The sequence below is a fragment of the Lithobates pipiens genome, unplaced genomic scaffold (genome assembly GCF_037356315.1).
Source record: "Lithobates pipiens isolate NorthernLeopardFrog02 unplaced genomic scaffold, aLitPip1_a1.2 Scaffold_8, whole genome shotgun sequence".
Taxonomy (NCBI): Eukaryota; Metazoa; Chordata; class Amphibia; order Anura; family Ranidae; genus Lithobates; species Lithobates pipiens.
Genome location: NW_027507903.1, coordinates 90,623,499 through 90,650,360, shown reverse-complemented (window position 1 = coordinate 90,650,360; position 26,862 = coordinate 90,623,499). Strand labels below are relative to the sequence as shown.

Here is a 26,862-nt window from a genome sequence, read left to right as displayed (position 1 = left end):
CCTTTGGCGCTCCCTACCCCAATCTGTCTGACTATCTCGTAATCTATCTATCTTAAGACGATCCCTGAAAACCCTTGTCTTTAACCTCCTTAGCAGTATTCCTGAGTGTGGCTCGGGGTGAATTTTCAGTACCAAAAGCGGTAACCCTGAGCCACACTTGGGATCACATCGCAGGATCCAGGCAAAGTTACTTACCTTGTCCCCAGGATCCTGCAATGTCTCCCTGCTGTGTGTGCGAGCTGTGTCCTCCGCCGGATCTATCACAGTGCCGAGCTCCGTTCCCTGCGAGTGTTGCGATGCACTGGGACGGAGCATGGCGCCAAATTCAAAAAGTTAAAACCAAATTACTTATACAGTACACTGTAATCTTACAGATTACATTACTGTATCACATTATTTCACCTCCTTTTTGTCCCTAGTGGTTTGTCCAGTGCCCTGCATGCAGTTTTATATTATATATACTGTTCTTTCTGCCTGGAAACTGGAGATTGTCCATAGCAACCAACAAGTGTTCCTTTACATCAAAAGTGGTTTTAGACCAGCTAGAAAACAGCGATAATAAATTAGAATCACGTGCAGAATTGAGTGATCGTGATTTGTGGGGAAATCCGTCATCAAACACTGAAAGTATCGACAGCGACAATTCTGCAACTGAGCAAATTTCAGTGTTTTTGATTTGATTAAATCATTGATTAATTTTTATTATTATTATATTATTATTTGTTATAATAATTTATAGTTATGTATTATATTGTAATTTATGATTTCATGTTTAAAACTTTATCATACCCGGGGTGTCTACTAGACTATTGTTTGGACAGATTTAATTGAGTTATTCCTAAGAATTACATGCCTACAACATAAAACACCAAATTTCCATGCAAAACATTGTACTGCTTTGAGCATCAAAAATCTGACATAATCCTACTGCTAGGGAGGTTAAAGAAACCCATCCTGCTACCAACTAATACACTGTCTTTTTACTTTCTCCATCAGCTTATCTCCCACAGTTATTACACTGGACCCTTCCTCTTAGATTGTAAGCTCTAACAAGCAGGACCCTCTGATTCCTCTTGTACCAAATTGTACTGTAACTGTACTATCTGCCCTTGTGTTCTAAAGCACTGCGCAAACTGTTGTCGCTATATAAATTCTGTATAATTATAATAAGTGCTGACTTTAGATTTTTACATAAGGTAAGGGGAATGCTTGGGGTCACATTGGAACCTAATTTCAGTTCTACTTTTAGTTCTAACGGCACATTCACACTATATGCGGTGACAGACACAGGGACACACAGGAAACAATTTGTTCCTATGTGTCCCATTCACACTGCTGGCTAGTTTTGTCAATATAGAAATGTTGCGTTGTCAATACAGAAATGTTGCACTGCAATGGTGGGCAGTGCAGCACGACTCCTTAAACTGCAGTGAATCAAGTGTACGTTTTGTAAACTTTGAATACAAAGCAATAAAAAAAAGGGAGCAGTGCAATGCGATGAATTGTGCATCACACTGCCCCCTAGTGCAGCGGCAGCACAGAGACTGCGTTGACTAACTTCGGTTATCAAGGTTGCAAGCTGTCGGGACTACTCAGATCTCTTCCTCAGCGTGAAAAAGGGATCTGAGTTATCCTAATAGATTGCTTCCATAATAACTCATGTTAGCCATTAAAGGGTATCACTTAAACTTACATTTTTGTGCATTATTTGAAGGCTAATATGGTACAACGCTGTATATATAAATAGAGAGGTTATGGTGAGGTGGGTAAAACCTATTTATGGAACCAGTGTAAAACACAGCAGAGCCTTCCTAAAACATGGGAATTCAGGAAATACCTGATTGCCTCTTGGGGGATCAGGAATGACCCCCCCCCCCCCGTAGCAAATTGGATCATGTTTTATTGGGGGGGTGCCTTCCTCTGAATAAACTGTGGATATTGGATAGTGTTAATGAAAGTTTTTTATTTGCGTGTGCTTTTTTTTTGTTTTTGTTTTTTCTGTTGGTTGACTTGGATGAACGTTGTCTTTTTACAACCAGATTAACTATGTTAACTATGGGGTATCTGAAAGACTAATTTCCATGACGAATCACCCAACAAAAAAAGAATGTGTTGCTCATTTTAGGATAGTGGATAGATAATAGGTAATTATTCATTATGAGAAGACACAAAATGGAAATTACTCGTACTCACAAGCCTTTTATTGTTGGCTTTGGCCTAGAACTATCTAATATTGTTTATTTTGAACTTAGTTGCAAATTAGCAAATCAATATGACTATAGTAAATGATTTAGAATACATTTATTTTTATATGTAAAATAAACTACTCTGTGTTTCATTAAAATGAAAACTTTAGTACATTTTAGTAGTTTAACTTGACTGCAGAAAGTTTCAAGCCAACAGAAAAAAATATATTTCAATGATGACACCAATCATGTTGAATGTATTATAGGGGGTGGGGGTAAAGGTTTTAATTGTGTGTACTATTGGTAATTAAAAGAGGAAAAGCATGTCCCTTGTATACTGGTATTTTAGCTTCAGTGTGATTCCATTGCTTCATCTGTTATTTATTGTATTGAAGTGTACCTTGCACTTCAAGCAAGGGCCGCTTACCTACGGAGGCATCCCCCAAAATGGCAAAAACTCTACAGTAGGGATAAAAAGCTGATACATGTGCTGGCTTCCATACTACAGAGGGAGTGGGGGATTGATGTTCTCATCCTTCCAATTAGATCTTGGGGAATGCTGGATAGCCCAAATCTAGCAAGAAGGGGACAGGACTAACTGGTAGTGGCAGTGTTAGTTCACAGAAATAAAAATTGCGTTAATGCTGATTTTTTTTTTTTGTATGGAGAGCGTCACAAAAATCAGAACAAGAAAATACATGTGGTAAATTTAGCAGACATCCAATAAAAGCTTTGTATGTTACACTCAATTAATATAGGGTAAAGGCAATACTGCATGTTTTATACTTTGTGAATTAATGCTAATGCATACAGTAATACTGGGGATTGCTTAATATTCACTCTAATATTTATAAAATTCCAAAGTTATTCCTAAAAAGTAAATATCCTTAAAGGCTTCACATCACTTTATGATATTAAAGTCAAAAACTTTTTTTTGGTTTAAAATAAAAAAGAGGGCATACTTACCTGTTCTGTGCACTGCTATTGCACAGAGCAGCCCTTCTGCGGTCCCCCACTGTCACTGTCCAATCCTCCTATTCCTTGTGTGCCCCCATAGCAAGCTGCATGCTATGTGGGCACGTGCAGGTGCGATCTTGAGCTGGGCTGTGTGCATCCATAGACACACATAGCATCGCTCGGCCCCACCCCTCGCTCCCTACTCACAGGATTTGATTGACAGCCAATAGCTTCTGCTGCTGCCTCTGTGCTTGTGAGAACAGGATGCAAATGGGCACATGTTATGCTTTCATCTGTCAAGGTTCTTGCGGTAAAACCAAGGAAGCTTAGACTTCTGTAGTATATCAATGCTTTACTAAACAGGAAAGCTGCACATACAACTCTAGGATACACAATACAACACAATTCACAGCTTACAAAATATGCCTACAAATATAAGCATGTGCAATATGTATGCTAAATCTCCTCCCCCTAACTCCTGCTTACACCACATCCACTGACAACTTCCTGTCTCAGCTCCAAGACCTATCCGATTTACATATCAGTAGGGGGGACCTGGCTTCCTTCAAAACATATGGTCTCAAATAATATATCTAACTCCATATTATTGCAATAAAGTCACTATATACAAATGGCCATAGCAACACAGCACAGCACTGGATCAATACAGTAGTCATGTCAGTATTTATGGAAGGAGGTGGTGGAAACGGCTAGTGGAAGGTTTTTTTTCAATCTTAATGCAGGTAATGTATTAGAGTAAAAAACTTTTTGGCTTTAGAACCACTTTAAGGGTCCATGCACACTTAAAAATCGCTGCTACTACAGGAATTTAGTGTTTTGCCTGTAGAAGCATTTGAGTGTTATTCTATGTGTCTGTGCACATTAGGACGATTACAGGTACATTTTAAAGATGTTTAGAGGTAGGCTTCTTGTTTGCATTTGTAATTGGAGCTTTCTGGCAGAAAAAATGTGAAACTCTCCTAAACTTGTCTAAACTATGTAAAAAAAAACGCTATATGAGACATTTTTTTAAGCACAGTGTGCATGGAGCCTTAAGATTGAAAAACATTGCTTGAACAAGTGTTTTTACACTTTGCCTGTAGAGGCAGCTCAGTGTTATCCTATGTGTCCATGCTCATTAGGACATGTAGTGGCATATTTTAAGCTCAGCATTTAGAGGCATGTAAAAAACCCAGTGGATTGTATTTTTGAGAGTCTTCTCACAGAAAAAATAAATAAATAAATGCTCATAAACACTAGTACTGAATTGCTTTATATGAGCGTTTTTTTCCGCCAAAAGAACTGGCATTTTTTTTAAGCCCAGTGTGCACGGAGCCTAAATTAGCAGTGCCGTTATGTATATGGTTTTAGGCGGTGTTACTGCTGAAACATGAGTTTCTAACTATGGTGATGTTCCATAGTAAGCATCATGATTTATTTTAAACATTCAGACCCCATTCACACCTGAAGCTACAAAACGCTAGAGGGGAAAAAAATCTATTATTCTCAATGGAGATGGTTCACATCTCCACTCCATGTCACCTGAAGCCGAACGCCTGAAGCTCAAACAAGTTCCGGACCCTTTTTTGTCACTCGAATCGAGAGATTTGGGCGTTTTTCTTCTTTTAACATTGGTGACCTTTTGCCCTGCACAAAATCGCGGCGAATAGCGGTAAAAAATGCAGCAAAAACACCTCAAAATCACGCGATTTTCTGCTTGAAAACGCTACGCTCAGGTGTGAATGCAGCATCAGTGTTTTTCAGTTTAGCACATTGAGCACAATAAAATAAACATTTCCCAGTAGACTATTTGCTAAAAGAATTAACACTGGACAGTGCAGTCTCCAGCACATTTCATTTGGAGTTCTGCATGAGGCTTTGGAGAAATGATTAATGGGAAATAATAATAGATTTGGGTGGACAGGTACTTGGATTTTTGGATTTGGATTTTAAACTCACAAAAAAATTTGTGAACGCAGATGAATAGTTAGCCTGTCTGTAGATTATTTAAATAATATATCACTTACTATCAATGTCTTGTTAGTTGCCTTACATTTTAGCTTTATTGCACAATACAATCTAACCTGTTTTATAATCCATTTGTTTGTTTTCTGTACAGTGCTCAGTTGAATGTGGTTCTGGAACCCAACAAAGAGATGTCATTTGTATTAGAAAGACTGCAGAGGGGTTCACTGTGGTGAAGCCGCATGAATGTTCCTTTTTGGAGAAACCGCCAAATCAGCAATCTTGCCATCTCAGATCCTGTGGCGCAAAATGGTTTTACACAGAATGGAGTACGGTAGGTTTCTAAAAAATATTTGTAGACTTAAACAAGTACTTGTGGCAGATATTCTGTCATTGATGAGAAAAAAAATAAAAAATTATTCACAAATTTCACACTTTTACAAATTTCTAACGTATTACATGTCTCAGACTATATAACAGGATAATCAATAAACTAGGATAATAAAATGACTTCTCTTTAGTTTTACCTAACAAATGTCTTTTGAGAAAAAAAAAAATGAAAAAACAAGAGTTATGTCTCTGTTAGGTATGAGCTGATGAATCTGTTGAATTCTGACATCAAGATGAATGGCTTTATTGATATGACTTGGGGATCACATATCCCACAAGAGTAGGGATGAGCCGAACACCCCCCCGTTCGGTTCGCACCAGAACTTGCGAACGGCCTCCGCGTTCGTTACGAACGTTAGAACCCCATTGAAGTCTATGGGACTCGAACGTTCGAAATGGAAAGTGCTAATTTTAACGGCTAATATGCAAGATACTGTCCTAAAAAGGGTTTGGGGACCTGACTCCTGCCTCAGGGGACATGGGTCAATGCAAAAAAAAGTTTTAAAAACGGCCGTTTTGGCGGGAGCACTGATTTTAATGACGATTAAAGTGAAAAAAAAAGTGAAATATTACTTTAAATATGGTGCCTGGGGGTGTCTGTAGTATGCCTGTGAAATGCCACGTGTTTCCCGTGTTTAGAACAGTCCCTGCACAAAATGACATTTAACGGAAATAACACCATTTAAAACTGCTTGCGGTTTTAATGTTATATCTGGTTCCTGCAATATGGTTGAAAATCATTCAGAAAAATGGCATGGGTAGCCCTCCCTGCCCATTACCAGCCTATTTGGGTCTTGTACGCATATTAAGGGGAACCCTGTACCCATATTAAAAAAAGGAAATGCGTGTGGCCCCCAGGCCCTATATACTCAGAACAGCAGTATACAGGCGGTGCAAACAAGACAGGGACTGTGTAGGTTTGTTGTGTTAAGTTGAATCTGTTTGTAATTTTCAACTGGTACATTTTTAAAGTGTAGCTCCAGTCAAAAAAACTATTTTTAAGCTTTTTGGAAAACATAGGGAAGGGTTATCACCCCTGTATAATTTGTTTTGCCATCCGTCTTTTTTCATCTCACTTGCTGCTGTCTCCTTCCGTTTGCAAGTAGGAGATGTTTGTAAGTTGGATGTTTGAAAGTAGGGGCCTGCCCTATATTATAGCGGTATGTACTGGGTACAGAGAACGCAGACAGCACGCACTATCTCCTAACACTACTGACTGCAAGCTCTATTATTAACCACTTGACCACTGGGCACTTAAACACCCTTAAGGCTGGGTTCACACCGCTGCGGGGGGAGAACCGGATGTGATTCGCACAGCAAATCACATCCGATCTCCGTAGCGATGCGAGTTCAGCCATACAGATAGTATGGCTGAACTCGCAGCGGTCCCGCAGCAAACTCGCACGGGACCCTTTTTTGGGTCCGCAACGGAATCGGATCGCATGGGGGTTCACACCATGCGATCCGATTCCTGTGCGAGTCGGCAGATCGCACTGCGATATGCCGACGGATCTGGGGGTGTCATTAACATAACATTGACACCCCCAGCCGTCCGCATAGGGCAGTGTGAACTGCCGGCGGGAGGTATGCGATGCGGGAAAACGCCGCGGATTCGCGGCGTTCCCGCATCGCAGCAATGTGAACCTAGCCTAATAACCAGACCAATTTTCAGCTTTTGGTGCTCTCACATTTTGAATGACAATTACTCAGTCATGCAACACTGGACCTATATGAAATGTTTGTCCTTTTTTTCACACAAATAGAGCTTTCTTTTGGTGTTATTTAATCACCTCTCAGTTTTTTTATTTTTTGTGCTATAAAAGAAAAAAGACCGGAAATTCTGCGAAAAAATGAATTTTTCTTTGTTTCTGTTATAAAATTTAGCAGATTAGTAATTTTTTCTTCATAATTTTTTTTTTACTGGTTACATGTTTTGAGTTGCAGAGGAGGTCTAGGACTAGAATTATTGCTCTCGCTCTAACGTTCTCGGCAATACCTCACATGTGTGGTTCGAACACCGTTTTCATATGTGGGCGGGGCTTACGCATGCGTTCGCTTCTGCATGCGAGCACATGGGGACATGGGCGCTTTAATTGTTTTTTTTTTTTTATTGTTCATTTTACTTTATTTATTTTAGTTTGACATTTTTTTCCCCAAAAATATATTTTTGATCACTTTTATTCCTATTACAAGGAATGTAAACATCCCTTGTAATAGGAATATGGGGTGACAGGTCCTCTTTACAGTGAAATCTGGGGGTCAATATGACCCCTCATCTCACCTCTAGGCTGGGAAGCCTGAAATAAAAAATTAAAAAAAGATTCTGGCTTTGATCGTACTGGCGAGTTGGTAGAAGCACCAGAGGGCGGTGAGGGGTGGGGGGCGTCTATGGCTGGGTATTTCAGGGTATCACCGAGTATGGCTGGGTATCTCCGAGTATGGCTGGGTATGGCAATTTATGGCAGGGTATTGCAGAGTATTGGCGGGGTATTGGTGGGGTACTACAGAGTAATAGCAGAGTACTGTAGAGTATTGGGGAGTACTACAGAGTAATGGCAGGGTACTGCAGAGTAAAGGCAGGGTACTGCAGAGTAATGGGGGGTACTGCAGAGTAATGGCAGGGTACTGCAGAGTATGCACTGGTATTGCAGAGTATTGGCGGGCTATTGGCGGGGTACTACAGAGTAATAGCAGGGTACTGCAGAGTATTGGGGAGTACTACAGAGTAATGGCAGGGTACTGCAGAGTAAAGGCAGGGTACTGCAGAGTAAAGGCAGGGTACTGCAGAGTAATGGCAGGGTACTGCAGAGTAATGGCAGGGTACTGCACTGCAGAGTAATGGCGGGGTACTGCAGAGTATTGGGGGGTACTGCAGAGTAATGGCAGGGTACTGCAGAGTAATGGGGGTTACTGCAGAGTAATGGGGGGTACTGCAGAGTAAAGGCAGGGTACTGCAGAGTAATGGGGGGTACTGCAGAGTAATGGCAGGGTACTGCAGAGTATGCACTGGTATTGCAGAGTATTGGCAGGGAATTGAGGGGTTAAATTCGGTGAGCAGCGATGTGGGCACTGCAGATGCAGCCCACATCGCTGCTGACACCGATCTCTTTGCCCTCCGCTGTACCGAACGGTACAGAGAGGGGAGGGAGGAACCGGCGTCATAACATGACGCCGGTTTGTTTACAAGTGATCACTCCGTCATTTGACGGAGCGATCACGTGGTAAACGGCCGCGACGAGGGGCCGTTTACCGTGATCCGTGATGCGCCGGGTCCTGTGGACCCAGCGGTCACGGATGCTCTCGAGTGCGCGCCCCAGGGGGCGCGCGAGAGCAGAATTCTGGGAGGCCGTTAATTAACGGCCTCTCCGAGTTAAACAACCGCCCTGAAGCCGTTAATCGGCAATGGGCGGTTGTTAAGTGGTTAAAGATAGATCACTAGCTAGCTATATAGGTGAGGTGAATATAGTGTAGTGGTGTATACTGCGGTCAGGGCACAGACAATAACCACTACACAAGAGCAAGATAGGAAATCAGCCAAAAACTATTGGTGTGTAACTGTGTTGAAGGTACACAGAACACCCACTGCTTCAGATTCCAACACACTACACGAGGCCGCCTCAAAGGCGGCCTTATATAGTGTGGGGCGTGCACTACACAGCCTGAGCTATGATTGGCCACAGGCAGGATGCCTGTGGCCAATCATGGCTCTCCTCGCTGCTGGCACTGCGATTGGCCAAGCATGCGGGGTCACAGTGCATGCTTGGCCAGTCATGAGCCAGCAATGCACTGCGCCATCGCAGTGCATTGTGGTCCGCGCGCGCCATACGAATTTTGACGCGAACGGACCAAGAGTTCGGATTTCGCCGAACACCCGAACAGCCAATGTTCGAGTCGAACGTATGTTCGACTCGAACACGAAGCTCATCCCTACACAAGAGTTTGACCTAAACCTGAGCTGCTGGCATTTTGCTAAATGGGTGAACTAAATTGCCAGATTTGGCCAGTTTGCCTGACTGCAAAATTTTTCATCTGCTTTGATCTGTCCTCAAAGGTGTACAGGGATAAAAAGGGGAGGGGACTGAACCGCACTGGAAAAATAGGAGGAAAAAGTCCTTAAGTGTACTGTGTAGACAGTAATGTTACTGGGAAAAAATAGGGAATAAAGAAGATTGGCTCACAGTTGTCAAGGTTTCACCACATAGTATGGTAGGTGCAACCTTCTGAGTGTGTGTGTGTGAAGGCTACCACTGTCCAATGCAGGGAAAAGTTAGGCTGCTGTTGAGGCCTCAGAGAAAAGTCACTAGAGTGGGACTTTAAGAAGTGATGAACTGATTTTTAAAGGAGGGAAGACCCAGTCAACTATTCAAATGGCAGTGGCACCCATAATAATGTATGTTGCTATTTATGCAGACATAGATTGCACGTTGGGGAGGACACAGATAATAGAAAGGGCAGGATTCTTGTGCAACACCGTTCAACTGTGGAAGTGGCATATTTCAGTAATGAAACCCATCTTTGGAGTAACAGATACATGATATGTCCGATTTAAACATGACAACGTTGACCTATTCCTAAATAGCAACATATGTTACTATGGGCACCTCTGCCATTCGACTAGTCATTATTTTTTTATTTTCAGGACAATTGCAAAGTTCTGTCAAATCTGTGTTCAGGCCATCATTTTAATTGCCTCACCTCCTCCATTTTCCTAGCTGCATTTGATGATGCAGTTCTAAAAAGGAGAGAGTATGTACACCCAGGAACATGCAGAAATGTGCAGGAACACACACACGTGACATTTCTCTTTCTGAAAGTCTCTTAGAGCGCTCTCCTCCTCTATCTCATCAGCCAGTACATACAGATCAACCAGTGAATACGGTTGCTGAGGTTACTCTATCCTGTCTATAGTGACAACTCATCTATATTACCTCTGGTACACTTTAAGCTCCACTGGTCAGAGTATTCCAAAAGGAGTGGGTAGCTTTTTTTTTTCCTTAAAGAAGCATTACCATTTTTATATAGTCAACATCTCTGGTGTTATATGGAAAGGTGGGCTATATACTTGGGACCTAGTTTGCAATTTTCAGTCCTGAACTTGGTGGACACATTTTGTACTTTTTACCACTCATTTCAGCCTGTGACTTCCACTACAGCTGACCCCTTTTTTCCTCTTGGGGGGTTTATTTTTCTTCCTTGTTAGCAGTGGAGATGTATTTTTTTGTTATGCAGGGATTTATGAGTTGGTTAATGCAACTTGTTACTCCACCCAATTGCAAGAGTTTAAAGTTCCCCAGCACTGAGTTTCAGTCAGCTGTTGTTTCACCTGTAGGACCCTGTAGGACCCTGGAGGGGCCACTGGATATGATCCAGGTCTTGCTTACTTGTTCAGAGGCTGCCAAGCCCATGCAAAAGTGACGCTCACACTGACAACACAGGCTTAAGCCTGGTACACACTATCAGGTTTTATAACCTGAAGAGTTCATGAAACAGTTATTTACTTTCTGTATAAAACTAATTTCAATTCAAGGACAATAGTCTTAGCCCTTCTACACACGTTCGGACATTCTGACAACCAAATCCGTTGGATTTTGTCCGACGGATTTTGGCCGAAACTGTTGCATACACACGGTCGGACAAAGTTGTCAGAAAATCCTATTGTACATAATGTGATGACGTTATTTCATTACGACGGGACTACATTCAGGCTAGTAGCCAATAGTTTTGGTCTAGGAATTTGATCTGAGCATGCATGGCACTTTGTCCGTCGGAGTAGGCTACACATGATCGGAGTATGTCCGATCGGAGCATTTTGTCAGAAAATTTTACCGGCAAGTTGGAAAAGTTGGTCCGTCGGAATAACGGTCCGATGGAGACCACACACAGTCAGAATATCCGACAAAACGGTCCGATCGGACACATTCCGTCGGAATCTCCGACCGTGTGTACAAGGGCTAAGCTATACCACAAAAATACCACTTTGATTATCTCAATGTCTACAAAAAAATGGGATTCCTGCGTACATTTCTGTAAATGCTTATTGATACTTTCTTTATTCATGGCAACATGTTTATGCGTTTTGAAGGCCTTTAAAGTTTATTTTTTCACTGACAGCTTCTAAAAAACAAGTAAACAGCTAAGTGTTTGATAAACGGTGCTGTTGCTCTTATGTTTATAGTCGAGTGTCCTATAAAACTGGATTTGTGTAATTTTGGATATTTAAGTTATAGATCACAATGCGATCAAGATGATTTTTTTCCCTTCAAACCTGTGAGTGAAGGAAGTACTTTTTCACATGTGCACAGCTGTAGTGTGTTGGCTGAATCTTTAGTGTCCCCATGCAACCCAGAAGTTCAGCTCAGGCATTGAATGCCATATGTGTGTATAGCCAAGGCTATTTAAGTAAGAGTGCCGTCTTGTTGATTAAAATACAATTCCTTCAAAGTAACCTATATACAGTGCAAGAATTTTAGCAGACTTTAATGCATAATCTTACCTTTCTTTGCTTTGGTGAAATTAAAATGCATTTTCCAATGTCCTTTCTCAAAGTAGCTGTTTATTGGGAGGGTTGGGCTTCATAATAAAACACCTGAGCAATTGCAGTGTTAAATAAGAAAAGGTGCATCATTTACATCCCTTCAGCTATAAAAAAAAAAAAAGAACATAACTCCCAATGGATGGCAGAATTTTTGTCAAAAGCCAATCACAGAAGCAGAAAATGAGATTTCTAATGCTTTTTCCTAACACTCTCAGAAAAACAAACATCCAGACAACACACCACTGTGTTTTCTGCTTCCCAAACTCATTAAGCTTTATGGAAAGCAAAACATGGCTCCTCTTGCCTTATCACACTCACTGGACATGATTCTTTCACTTAAACCTTTCACCAGCAGTATTAGAATGATAGTCCTGGAACTTGCACCTTTTAGCCCTTGTACACAGGGTCAGACATTCCGACCACAAAATCCGTCGGATTTTGGCCGAAACTGGTGTTGCATACACACGGTCGGACAGAGTTGTCGGAAAATCTGTTCGTTTGGAACGTGATGACGTTCGTTCATTACGATGGGTCTACGTTCAGGCTAGTAGCCAATAGCTTTGGTCTCGTAATTTGATCTGAGCATGCGTGGCACTTTGTCCGATCGAAATTCTCTACAAACGATCGGACAGAGTCTGATTGGATCATGTTGTGGGAAAATGTTATATCCAGCTCTCAAACTTTGTTGGTCAGACATTCCGACGGAAAAAGTCAGATGGAGCTCACACATGGTTGGATTATCCGACAACACGGTCCAACATTCCGACGAAAAATGTCAGATCGGACTGTGTTGTGTACAAGGGCTAAGACCACAACAGCTGTTGTATCCCATATTGGTTGACATTAAGCACAGCACTTTTACTATATCTTTGTTTATGTATTTCGCACAACATTTGGTAGGTTGTTACATCCTGTTGAAATAATCAGCATTTTCTAACAGTAGTGAACACTCCAGCATTTACTGATGGAAAAATTCAGTTTTAACGCCAGTTCGATTTGCTCTGTGAAACTTTAAGATCATTTATTTTTTTGATTTTTCTAGTGCTCTAAATCATGTGAAGGTGGTTTCCGGGTTCGTGAGGTCCGATGCCTGGCAGATGACATATCACACAGTGACAAATGTGAAGCAGAACTTAGACCGGAAGACAAAGAAACATGCAATTCTCAGGACTGCATCCCAGAAATAGGTAACATATGCTATTGCTGCTTGGAATCAAAAATAACAATACATTTTTATTAGTTGACTTACTGTTTTGTAGGGATGGGCCGAACACCCCCCTGGTTTGGTTCACACCAGAACATACCGAACAGGCAAAAAATTCGGCAGAACACACGAACACCGTTAAAGTCTATGGGACACGAACAGGAATAATCTAAAGTGCTCATTTTAAAGGCTTATATGCAAGCTATTGTCATAAAAAGTGTTTGGGGACCCCGGGTCCTGCCCCAGGGGACATACATCAATGCAAAAAAACTTTTGAAAACGGCCGTTTTTTTAGGAAGCAGTGATTTTAATAATGCTTAAAGTGGTTGTAAACCCTTACGTACCACTTTGACCTACAGGTAAGCTTAGATTAAGGCTTACCTGTAGGTCCAAGAAATATCTCCTAAACCTATACGGTTTAGGAGATATTTACAAAAAGTCAGGCACCGCTGTCTACGGCGCATGCCTGTAAAGTGGTACATTTTTCCTGTGTTTAGAACAGTCTGTGCACAAAATGACATTTCTAAAACAAAAAAAGTCATTTAAAAGTACAAGTGCCTATAATAAATAGTCGGTCCCAGCAATACAGATAAAAGTCTTTGAAAAAAACGCCATGGGATCACCCGCAGTCCATTACTAGGCCCTTTGGGTCTGGTATGAATAAGGTGAACCCCGAACCAAAATGTAAAAATAAAAATGCGTGGGGGTCCCCCCATATTCCATACCAAGCCCTTCAGGTCTGGTATGGATATTAAGGGGGAACCCTGCACCATTTTTTTTAAATGGCATAGGGGCCCCCCTCGAAATCCATTCCAGATCGTCCAGGTCTGGTATGGATTTTATGGGGAACCCCATGCCAAAATATAAAAAAAATGGTGTGGGGCCACCCAAAAATGCATACCAGACCCTTATCCAAGCACGCAACCTGGCAGGCCTCAGAAAAAGAGGGTGGATGAGAGAGTAACCCACTCTTGAACCATACCAGGCCATGTGCCCTCAACATGGGGAGGGTGCTTTGGGGTAGCCCATGTTGATGGGGACAAGGGCTTCATTCCCATAACCCTTGCCTGGTGGTTGTGGGGGTCTGCAGGTGGAGGGCTTATTGGAATCTGAAAGCCCCCTTTAACAAGGGGACCCCCAGATCCCGCCCCCCCTGTTTGAAATGGTAACGGGTAAACTGTACCCATACCATTTCACAAAAAAAGTGTCAACATTTAAAAAACCCACAAGACACACTTTGGAACAAGTCCTTTATTAAAAAAAATAAAAATAAAAATGTCCCACGAAGTCCATTCATCTTCTTTTCTCGCTCCGCCGATGGACTTAAAAAACAAAAAAAACTCGCAAGCTGCCACCCATCTGATTCCATGGTGGCGGCTTGCAGTTTTTTGTTTTTTTCCTGTCCATCGGCAGAGCAAGAGAAGAAGATGAATAGACTACCCGTTACTATTTCAAACGGGGGGAGCTGAGATCTGGGGGTCCCCTTGTTAAAGGGGGCTTCCAGATTCCAATAAACCCCCCACCTGCAGACCCCCACAACCACCGGGCAAGGGTTGTGGCCCTTGTCCCCATCAACATGAGGACAAGGTGCTTTGGAGGGGCTATCCCAAAGCACCCTCCCCATGTTGAGGGCATGTGGGCTGGTACGATTCAGGAGGGGGGACGCTCTCTCCTCACCCCTCTTTTCCTGCGGCCTGCTAGGTTGCATGCTTGGATAAGGGTCTGGTATGGATATTTGGAGGGAACCCCACACCATTTTTTAAAATTTTGCTGCGGGGTTCCCCTTAAAATCGGTCTGGTATGGATTTTGAGGGCGACCCCGTATCACTTTAAAAAAAAAAAAAAAATAGCGCAGGGTTTCCCTTAACATTCATACCAGATCCAAATTGCCTGGTAATGGACTGTGGGGGATCCCAATTAAGTTTTTTTCAATGACTTTTATCTGTATTTCCAGGATCGACAATTAATTATAGCCACTAGTACTTTTAAATTACTTTTTTCCTTTAGAAATGTCCTTTTGTGCAGGGACTGTTCTAAACACGGGAAACATGTGGCACTTTACAGGCATACTAAAGACACCCCCAGGTACAAAATTTAAAGGAATACTTTCCTGAAAGGCTCCATGGCAGCATACGTGTGGGTAGCCCCGCCTCCACGATTACCCAATAGGACCCAACTCCCATAAATCTTTGCTCCTGGCCACTATCAGTGTTCCTTTTTTGTCCTCCCCAGTAGGACCAGATGGTTTCTTTCCTGGAAATAAAACTTCACGACGATCGATTGGCTGATTGACTGAGAAATTTTCCTCCGATAGGCCCTGACTGTTAAGCAGGGTATGGAGAGTATTTGCAGAGTAGCGCTGAAGAAAGGATTTCCTACCTGAGTGCGCACGGTCTGTGTCCCGTTGCTATGGGTGACCATTATCTGCTGGAGCTATGGCGTGTGTGTTCCAGTCCGTTCGGCCAGGTGATCGTTGGTGGAGTGGTGAGCCTTTTATCTATCCATGGCAGCATTGTATTTGTGTGTATTTCTTTTGTTTGTCTTGCGGTCTCCTCCATGCCATTTGCGTTCGCTTCCGCGTTCCAGCAAACCTCTCTCCTACTTCCGGGTTATGCAGGCGTTCTGCGCATGTGCGAACCCGGTATGAGACCGAGGCTTGGTTCCCGCGCATGCGCGCGAGCGCCTCGCGTCTGACGTCGGCGATGACGTCACGGGCGCCAAATTTAAAAGGCTTTGGAAGCTGTCAGAACCCTGGGAATGTTTGCAGTGGTCGCAGCGACTTCCCGGGGCTGTCAGCGCGGCGGTTTAAGGTAAGAGCATGTCCCTTAGGCTGGGGAAATGCTTTTAAAAAAAAAAAAAAAAAATGTGTGTTTTATTTTTCTCTTTGGTTGCAGTGTTTCTTAAACTGTGGGTTTATTGTGAATATGGACGCCTTACTGCCTCCTAGTGGCCAGCCCGCTCATGTTAGGTAGGTCTTTAGTATTTATGCTTTTTATATATTGGAGAGAGTGTTTGGCATAGGTAGGATTGACTGTTTATCCTTTTCTCTCTCTGTCTGTTTTACCCTTACAGCCCTTCTGGGTCTGATCCACAACCTATCACTTCTAGACGCAGTGGATCATCAAGATCACACCGCCATAAATCCTCCTCAAGATCTAGCCAGCATAGGTCAAGATCTGAACAGCATAATAAGAATTATTCTCACCCCCCTGCTGCTCACTCCAGCAAGCGTACGGAAAAATCATGCTGGGGGTGCAGGATGCCTGTTCCTTCGGACGTATCCTTATGCGATCATTGCTTCTCCAAAGCTGCAGATGAAAGGGATGATGCAGACCAGCGTTTGGAGTCAATAGTAAGACGGGTTGTGAAGGAGTCTCTGCAGGAGAGGGATGCTCTACAGCTGTGTGAATCCCCGTCAGAATTATTGGCTCCTCCACCTGGAGAGAACCCATTGCAGGAGACATGGGAATCCTCTCAGCCAAGCCGCCTATCTGCTCCCATCTCAGATAGTGAATCTGACTGTGAGGATCCTGGTTTAGGTTTTGACTATGGACTGGTGCCTTCATTGGTCAAAGCAGTGAGAGAGGCTCTGAAGTGGGAAGACCCTATTACTTCCCCACCAAAGCAGAGAAAGTTCTTTAAACAGCTCAATAAGGAGCGACAATTTTTTCCCTTCCTTTCAGAGTTGGGTGACATTATTACCGAGGAATGGAGCAAGGTGGATAAAAAGGGTTCTATGCAGTCAAAAATCCTGAAATTATATCCCTTTAAAGAAGAGGATGTGAAGCACCTGGAGTCAGCACCACTGGTGGATGCAGCACTCATGCGTTTGGTGAGATATGTAACCCTACCCTTAGAGGATACGGTATCCTTTAAAGATCCTTTGGAAAGGCGGATCGATTCAGACCTTAAGAGGATATATCTGACTTCTGGAATGGCTTGCAAACCAGTGCTTGCAATGGCAGCGGTATCCAAGGCCATAGAATCATGGGCTGACTCTGTAGAGGAATTCCTGAGGGGTATTTCTATTGAGTCAGCAAAAGACTCCCCTATTCAAGAAATCAGGATGGCGTCTGCCTTTTTGGGGGAGGCATCTATTGATGTTATCCGCCTGATATCTCGGGATATGTTAGCAGCAGTCTCAGCTCGCCGTGCGTTATGGCTCCGTCCATGGCTGGCGGATCCAGCATCCAAACAGGCCTGGTGCCGTATTCCCTTTGAGGGGTCATCTTTGTTTGGTAACAAGCTGGATACTGCCATATCCCGGGCTACAGGTGGGAAATCTGGGTTTCTTCCCCAGGACAGACGTCTTCAAAATCAAAGGCGTCCATTTCCTAGAAGACAAGGCCCTGATCGTGCCAGGGAGGCGCGGAGCTATAGACCTGGTCGAGAATTATCAAGGTCATGGAGATCCAGGCAATCTTCTTTCAAAAATACCTCAAAAGGGGGTTCGTCCGGCAAGCAGGATTCCGCGAAATCCTTTTGAAATTGGGCCCGCTCAAACTTGTCAGGTGGGGGCTCGTCTTCTCCACTTCAGGCATGTTTGGGCGGCCTCAATTCGGGATTTTTGGACTGTAAAAACAATTTCCTCAGGTCACAAGTGGGGTTTTATCAGCACCCCAAAGCTAAGATTTATTCCCACAAATCTTCCAGAATCAAAAGAGAAGAAACAAGTCCTATTGACCTACGTGAACTCTTTACTGGATCAAGGCGCAGCCGTTCCCGTTCCAGAAGAAGAACGTGGAGAGGGCATGTATTCCCCTTTGTTTCTGGTTCAAAAGAAAAACGGCACATGGAGGCCGGTAATAGATTTGACCCATCTCAATTCCTTCACTCGCAAAGAGAAGTTCAAGATGGAATCTCTGCTTACCATCCAGCAGTCCGTGTATCTGGGGGACTGGATGATATCAGTCGATTTGAAGGACGCTTACTTCCATGTTCCCGTGGCAAAGGAGTTTCAACAATACCTACGCTTTGCAGTAGGCAATCAACATCTGCAATTTACATGTCTTCCCTTTGGGTTAACAACGTCCCCACGGGTCTTCTCCAAAGTTCTTTTGGCAGTTGTGGCCTTTCTCAGAGTCAAAGGTGTTCGTCTCCATCACTATCTCGACGACCTTCTTCTGCTATCCCAGAACAAAGATCAGCTCTTGGAGCACAAAGACCTAGTCATCTCCACTCTACAGGAGTTCGGGTGGCTTCTGAACTTAGAAAAGAGTCACCTAGATCCAACTCAGTCTCTTGTTTTCCTAGGGGCGCAGTTCAACACAGCAGAAGGTACTATCGCCCTTCCAGAAGAGAAGGTTGGAGTCATACGAGACAGGATTCATGCAGCCCTTGCAGCATCCCATCTCTCGGCTCTCCAATGTCTGAGGGTGATTGGCACAATGTCAGCCACCATTCCCATGGTAAAGTGGGCCCAGTGGCACACTCGTCCCTTTCAGAAGGGGTTTCTACAACAGTGGGACTTATCCAGCCAGACACAGCGCATATTCCTCACTCCAGCCATGAGGACGTCTCTTCTTTGGTGGCTACAGGGGAAGAACCTGCGCAACCACCATTCAATCATTCCCATCTCATGGGTCACGGTAACTTCAGATGCCAGCAACCGAGGATGGGGCGCTCACTGCCTTTCGGAGGTCGCTCAGGGCAGGTGGACGTTTCCATCACAGAGAGTCGTCTCCAATGTTCTGGAGCTAAGAGCGGCCTTCCAGGCGCTTCGGTCATTCCATCATCTGACAGCGAATGCCTCGGTCATGCTAAGGTTGGACAACACAACCGCGGTGGCTTACGTAAAGAAGCAAGGGGGAACTCGCAGCTGGTCCCTGTTACAGGAGACGGAGCCAATAATGAATTGGGCTCAGAAGAATTTGTCCAACCTTTCTGCAGTCTACATCCCAGGGGTGCAGAATGTTCAGGCGGACTTCCTATCGCGTGTCGAGTTGGACAACAACGAGTGGTCTCTACACCGGGAAGTATTCGATTGGCTCCTGACCTTAGGATTGTCCCTGGAAGTCGACTTGTTCGCTTCCCCGTGCAATCGGAAGCTTCCGAAATATTACTCAAGGTTCAGGGATCCCCAGGCATATGGGATAGATGCCCTCACAGAACTTTGGAAGTTTCAGACAGCTTACGCCTTCCCTCCAGTTCCGGTGATCCTGCAATTCCTTCGGAGACTCAGGTCAGAGAAGGCGGAGATTCTCGCAGTGATTCCTTTCTGGCCCAACAGACCTTGGTTCCCTCTACTGCTGCTCCTCAGTTTTCGAGAGCCAGTTCCCCTGCCTCTCAGGTCGGATTTGCTATCTCAAGGCACAAGGTTACATCCATGCCCATCATGTCTGAACCTCAAGGTATGGTTTTTGAGAGGGAAAGGCTAGAAGCTCTTGGTTGCCCGGAAGAGGTCATCCCAACCCTTCTCAATTCCAGACGCGGGAGTACTAATAGGGTATATGAGCGTATATGGTCCAAGTTTTCGGCCCATATGTCCACCAGAGAAAATTCTTGCAGTTCTCCAACAATACAAGACATACTAAGCTTTCTTCAAACAGGCCTTGATTTACCTCTAGCTATCAGTTCATTGAGAGTCCAAGTATCGGCTATTTCAGCCTTTACGGGTATTTCCTGGGCAAACCATGCACTGGTACAACAATTCTTCAAGGGAGCTACCAGGCTCAGACCCCAAAGAAAACCAAGGTTTCCTAAATGGGACCTCCCTTTAGTGCTGGATTTTCTCTCAAACCTTGGAAAGGATTCTACGGAGCCTCTGTCCATAAGGGATCTCACTCTCAAGACCATCTTCTTGGTAGCTATAACCTCAGCCAAGAGAGTTTCTGAGATTAGGAATCTAGGTTCGGAAGAACCCTTTCTGACTTTCTTTCCAGATAGGGCAGTATTGATTCCCATGTTGGGATCGCATCCCAAAGTAACCTCGGTCTTCCATGAGAATCAGGAAGTTGTGCTTCCCACTTTCAAAAACTCAGAGAGTCAGGATGTTCATCCTCTGGACGTAGGACACGCGCTGAAACAATATTTGGAAGTCACAGCTCCCTTTAGACAAACGAAATTTCTTTTTGTTCTCCCTCATGGCAAGAATAAAGGATTGCAAGCTTCGGCTAGATCTATCTCTACCTGGATCGTTCAGATCATTCAGAGGGCGTACAGAGCAAAGGGCTTGGCTCCTCCTGAGGCATTAACGGCTCATTCAACACGGAGTATTTCAACATCGTGGGCAGCTTCTCGCCATGTGGCGCCTGAAGTTATTTGCAGAGCGGCCTCTTGGTCTTCTATTAATACCTTTGTTTCTCATTACTGTGTAGAGCCAGCGGCTCTGTCTTCTGTTAATTTTGGTTTGCAAGTTTTGTCGGTTGACAATGCTAAATAAACTTTTGTTCTTTGCTCGACATTTTGCCCACCCGGGTGTGTTTGGCGAGTTATTTCCCACACGTATGCTGCCATGGAGCCTTTCAGGAAAACGGAAAATTTATATCAAATACTTACCGTAATTTTCCTTTCCTGATAGGCTCCATGGCAGCAGGAGTTCCCTCCCAAATGTCTGGAGTCGGCTAGTTACGGAACACTGATAGTGGCCAGGAGCAAAGATTTATGGGAGTTGGGTCCTATTGGGTAATCGTGGAGGCGGGGCTACCCACACGTATGCTGCCATGGAGCCTATCAGGAAAGGAAAATTACGGTAAGTATTTGATATAAATTTTCCGTTTTTATTGTTTCATTTTAAGCATTATTAAAATCACTGCACCCGAAAAAACTGCCATTTTTAAAACTTTTTTTGCATTGATACATGTCACCTGGGGCAGGACCCAGGTCCCCAAACACTTTTCATGACAATAACTTGCATATAAGCCTTTAAAATTGATTTTTCATGTTGATGTCTCATAGACTTTAATGGTGTTCCGAAATTTCCACAAACACCACATATTGTTAGGTGTTCGCAGAACATCCAAACAACCAAAGTTTGGCCTGAACTTATGCTCAGGCCCAACCGTTTGCCCACCCCTACTGTTATGCTGACCCATGGGCTTCAATAATTTGTGAGCCACTGACCTGGAAAATATATACAGATTGCTAAAGGTATTGAAGCTTGATGATCAGCATGGTGGTTAGACAGCTATTATTTTCAGAGTAAGAGTTATTAAAGGCTAGTCTCCATATTTCTCCCTGTTTTTGGACCCTAATAGTATGCACCTAGATGTGCCTGCATGTCCCAGTATTTAAAGTGAACCTATGAGGACTGGTGGGAACCTGCCATTAGTGACTTAGAGGATAGCACTTGCATTGTCACAATAATCTTGGTTTCACTACCTACTAAGTCATTGGCCTGGAGTAAGCATGAATTCTGATTTGAAAATTGAAGCACCACACCCAAAAGTTTGAGTCTGAAATTAAATTTAGTCCAGATGTTAACTGGGTATCCAGTAGACATGTGCATTCGTTTTCGTCCGAATGCATTTTCGTCCGAATTTCAGCTATTTTCGTTTTCGTTTTGACAAACGATAACGAAAGCACAAAATCCGAAAAACGAAAGATCCGACATAAATAAATGCTTCATTTTCGTTTTCATTGTTACAACAGTTCGATATAGAATAGGAGATTCGACATGACTCTGACGATAACAATCTGTTTATAGAACCTGTGGTCGAATGTGCTTAACCTTACCTCTATTAGTCCAAGATTATATAGAGAAAATATTCGACAGAGAAAAAAGATTTGACAGAGAGAAAAGATTCTGCAAGTTACTGTCCTAAAAAGTGTTTGGGGACCCGGGTCCTGCCCCAGGGGACATGTATCAATGCAAAAAAAAGTTTTAAAAACGGCCGTTTTTTCGGGAGCAGTGATTTTAATAATGATTAAAGTGAAACAATAAAAGTGTAATATTCCTTTAAATTTCGTAGGGGGGTGTTGTCTATAGTATGCCTGTGAAGGGGCGCATGTTTCCCGTGCTTAGAATTGTCCCTGCACAAAGTGTCATTTATGCAGGAAAAAAAGTCCTTTAAAATCACTATTATGAATTGTCGGCTCCCGTAATACAGAGAACACTCATTGAAAGTCATTGATAAAAAAATAAATAAATAAATAAAATAAAAAGCGTGGGGGTCCCCCAAATTCAATTTCCAGGCCCTTCAGGTCTGGTATGGATATTAAGGGGAACCCTGCCTCAAATTTAAGAAAAAATTTGACGTGGGGTTCCCCCTAAAAATCCATACCAGACCCTTTATCCGAGCACGCAACCTGGCAGGCCGCAGGAAAAGAGGGGGGGACGAGAGAGCGGCCCCCCCTCCCTCCTGAACCGTACCAGGCCACATGCCCTCAACATTGGGAGGATGCTTTGGGGGTCCGTGACCCCTCAAAGCACCTTGTCCCCATGTTGATGAGGACAAGGGCCTCATCCCCACAACCCTGGCCGGTGGTTGTGGAGGTCTGCGGGCGGGGGGCTTATCAGAATCTGGAAGCCCCCTTTAACAAGGGGACCCCCAGATCCCGGCCCCCCCCCTGTTTGAAATGGTAAGGGGGTACAAAAGTACCCCTACCATTTCACAAAGAAAGTGTAAAAAATGGTTAAATAAAACAAACACACTTTTGAAAAATTCCTTTATTAAAAATAAAAAAAAGATTCCAGCGGCGGTAATCCACTCTTGCTATCCAGCGACGGACGATCAGCTCTCCATCGATGTCTAATGTCATCCAGCGCAGCGCAGCATCCTTCTTCTGTCTCCGTGGAGGAGACACTACAGACATTCCGGCGGCTTGACGTTTCTTATATAGGGTGGGCGGGGCCACCCGTCACCTGACCCCGCCCCCCTCTGACGCAAGGGGAAACCCGGGGTTCCCTGTGACGTAGGGGTGACCCGCACCCCTCTGATGTAACACAGGCAGGTTTCCGTTACATCAGAGGGGGGCGGGGTCACCCATACGTCACGGGGAACCCCGGGTTTCCCCTTGCGTCAGAGGGGGGCGGGGTCAGGTGACGGGTGGCCCCGCCCTCCGTATATAAGAAACGTCAGCGCCGGAATGCCTCCAGTGTCTCCGTGGAGGAGACAGAAGAAGGATGCTGCGCTGCGCTGGATGACATTAGACATCGATGGAGAGCTGACCGTCCGTCGCTGGATAGCAAGAGTGGATTACCGCCGCTGGAATCTTTTTTTTATTTTTAATAAAGGAATTTTTAAAAAGTGTGTTTGTTTTATTTAAACATTTTTTACACTTTCTTTGTGAAATGGTAGGGGTACTTTTGTACCCCCTTACCATTTCAAACAGGGGGGGGCCGGGATCTGGGGGTCCCCTTGTTAAAGGGGGCTTCCAGATTCTGATAAGCCCCCCGCCCGCAGACCTCCACAACCACCGGCCAGGGTTGTGGGGATGAGGCCCTTGTCCTCATCAACATGGGGACAAGGTGCTTTGAGGGGTCACGGACCCCCAAAGCATCCTCCCAATGTTGAGGGCATGTGGCCTGGTACGGTTCAGGAGGGAGGGGGGGGCGCTCTCTCGTCCCCCCCTCTTTTCCTGCGGCCTGCCAGGTTGCGTGCTCGGATAAAGGGTCTGGTATGGATTTTTAGGGGGAACCCCACGTCAATTTTTTTTTTAATTTGACGCGGGGTTCCCCTTAATATCCAGACCAGACCTGAAGGGTCTGGTTATGGATATTTAGGGGGAACCCCACGTCAAATTTTTTCTTAAATTTGAGGCAGGGTTCCCCTTAATATCCATACCAGACCTGAAGGGCCTGGAAATTGAATTTGGGGGACCCCCACGCTTTTTTTTTTTATTTATTTATTTATTTTTTTTTTTATCAATGACTTTCAATGAGTGTTCTCTGTATTACGGGAGCCGACAATTCATAATAGCTGCGAGTGATTTTAAAGGACTTTTTTTCCTGCATAAATGACACTTTGTGCAGGGACAATTCTAAGCACGGGAAACATGCGCCCCTTCACAGGCATACTATAGACAACCCCCCCTACGAAATTTAAAGGAATATTACACTTTTATTGTTTCACTTTAATCATTATTAAAATCACTGCTCCCGAAAAAACGGCCGTTTTTAAAACTTTTTTTTGCATTGATACATGTCCCCTGGGGCAGGACCCGGGTCCCCAAACACTTTTTAGGACAGTAACTTGCAAATTAGCCTTTAAAATTAGCACTTTAGATTTTGAACGTTGGAGTCCCATAGACTTTAATAGGGTTCTAAAGTATGCTATATAGTTAGCTCTGTCGAATCTTCTTTATACATTCGACAGACACCATAAGCCTTCCAAGACAGATTCGACCGTAATTCATGTGGATTTTCGGACGAATGCAATTTTTGAACGAAAAACGAAATAAATAAAAACGAATTTCGGGAGTAACTAAATAAATTAAGTTTTCAGACGAAAACGAAATTCCGAAACTAAATATTTTACTCTGCACATGTCTAGTATCCAGTGTATTTCAGGGCCTGACATCACATCTTTCATTGGGGCTTATTTTAGACACAGTGACATCATCTCTGGGTCTTTGTGCTTCTCTAAACCAGTGTTTTTCAACTCCTGTCCTCAAGGCACCCCAAAAGGTAATGTTTTCAGGATTTCCCTCAGATGAAATGGCTGTGGTAATTACTGAAGCCTGGTACACAAGATCAGATTATCTGACAAATTTTCATCAGTTTTTTGTTGCATGAAAAGGCCTTTAGGAGATCAAATTTAAAGCAGCCCTATTTGCATCCCTTTGCGTTGTGCCCTAATCTAATAAATATGACTTGTTTATTCCTCTAACAGATGAAACATGCAAAGACAAATACTACAACTGCAACGTGGTAGTACAAGCTCGACTTTGTGTATATGCCTACTACAAGACAGCTTGTTGTGCTTCCTGTGTGAGAGCAGCAAGCAGACAATCGGGATACCTTGGACGAAGATAACAGCTACTGATACATTTACACAAGAGGCAGCAGATAAGTGGTGTGACAATGACTGATCTGACTCCCTGCCTCTGGCATGTATAGTTTGAACTCCATATTTTTATGACATGGAACTTCATCATTACCTTCCAGTTTTATCTGCAACTTTAATAGGAAAATTATGACTTTTTGTAATATGAGCAGAACATTTTTGCTTTACTATTTTAAACTTGACTTTGTGCACACTGCTGGAGAAGTACAATACCCAACCTGCACCAATCTAGAGGAGTCAAATAGAGGCACATGGCTGGTATATATATTTTTCTTCTGGGATTAATGTGGTATTTTATGTACTGTATATAATCGAGAAGTGTTTTTTTTTAGCTCAAACAATTGTCTGGGATGTTGGATTAACTGCCTTGTAAATAATGATTTTATATATAAATTGGAAATGATGCAGTCTTAAGGTCTATTTTAGTTTTATGGTACATGTTTAGCAAAAAGTGAGTGATTTCCAATGACACAAAAATTGATTGTTGATCAATAAAAAAAGAAACCCTCTTTTTTGACAAGTACTACAAATATGCTAAATTCTCTTTACCAGATTCTCTCTGTGTGTATGTAACAAACATTTGCAAACGTTTTTCTGTAGTAAAAATATGTACTTATTGAACTTGTGAGAGTCTCTAAAGCCATTATGATTGTGCAAGTTTGTAACTCCAAGCTTCTGGCTCTGAAATTCTGAAGGTTGTCACCGTGGTTGACGAGTATACAGCATAAGCCTAGAGGCACTATCTGATGAAGAACTTGGACACAGAGACACATGGGCACAATTATTTTCATGCTGATAACATCTAAAGATCTGCCAAGCCAATGCCCCCAACATTTGTATTATTCTTATTGTACGTGCTGCCCCCCGAAAGTGAAACTTTAATTTTGTGTAGAGATTAAAATGTATGTATAGGCAAACCTTTTATTTATTTTGTTTTTCATATAGTAAAGAAGCATCACAGCCCCTGTCAAATTTGTATGGTTGTCTGTGTCCCTACTGGGTGGAATCACACACTCTATTAGTTCTGGTGACCATTGACCCTGGGACAGAAAGTTATAAGAAATCCAAAAGTTTATAGTTCTCTCTAGAATAAAGGAAAAGGGTAAATCTTCAAATGAGGACCCATGTTCTTGTAAAAGCAGAGATTTCCTCCCACTTCCTTGTTTGTCTCCTGGACAGGATGTGAAAGTAAATCTGCCCAGCTGGAAAAGGCAGCACAACATAGACTGGTGTGGTTTAGCAATGCCCTACTCTATCTAAAAAGAAAAAAAAATGGCTATACATACACTTTAATGAGATCATAAATGGAACAACTGTTATGTCCATTTTTAGCTTGATAAAGCATGGTAAAGTTCGCCAGTATGATTGGTCTGCTAGTGCTGCAGCCTCTTACCTCATGTCAAACTGTTTTTTTTTGTTTTTTGTTTTTTTTAAATTGGCTCCTACCAGCTGTTGTCCACTTGGCAAAGCAAAACTTCCTTACATAACTTTTTAGCCTAATACTGCAACAAAAAAAAAAATGTTTTAGACCCCTTCACATGGAATCCAATGTTTTAGGCTGGATTCACACCACAGAGCGCTCTGGTTCGCAGCAGGAGTCTGGTGTGTCTCTTTTCACCATTTTAGGTCTGATTTCTGCCCGAATTTGAAGTGAAGGGCAACAGGGACATTGGTATCCCA

General features: G+C 43.3%; 1 protein-coding gene across 3 annotated transcripts in view; it reads left to right on the top strand.

Annotated features, from left to right (window-relative positions):
• THSD4 (thrombospondin type 1 domain containing 4) overlaps positions 1-26,154 on the top strand; it is a 975,100-nt gene extending 948,946 nt beyond the window's left edge. For all 3 annotated transcript variants that reach the window (XM_077470293.1, XM_077470292.1, XM_077470294.1), the window contains 3 exons: positions 5,263-5,442; positions 13,076-13,220; positions 25,009-26,154. In XM_077470293.1, coding sequence (XP_077326419.1) covers positions 5,263-5,442; positions 13,076-13,220; positions 25,009-25,151 — 468 coding nt within the window. In that variant the 3' untranslated portion in view covers positions 25,152-26,154. The remainder of the gene's footprint in view (positions 1-5,262; positions 5,443-13,075; positions 13,221-25,008) is intronic.
• Positions 26,155-26,862: the final 708 nt, after the last annotated feature.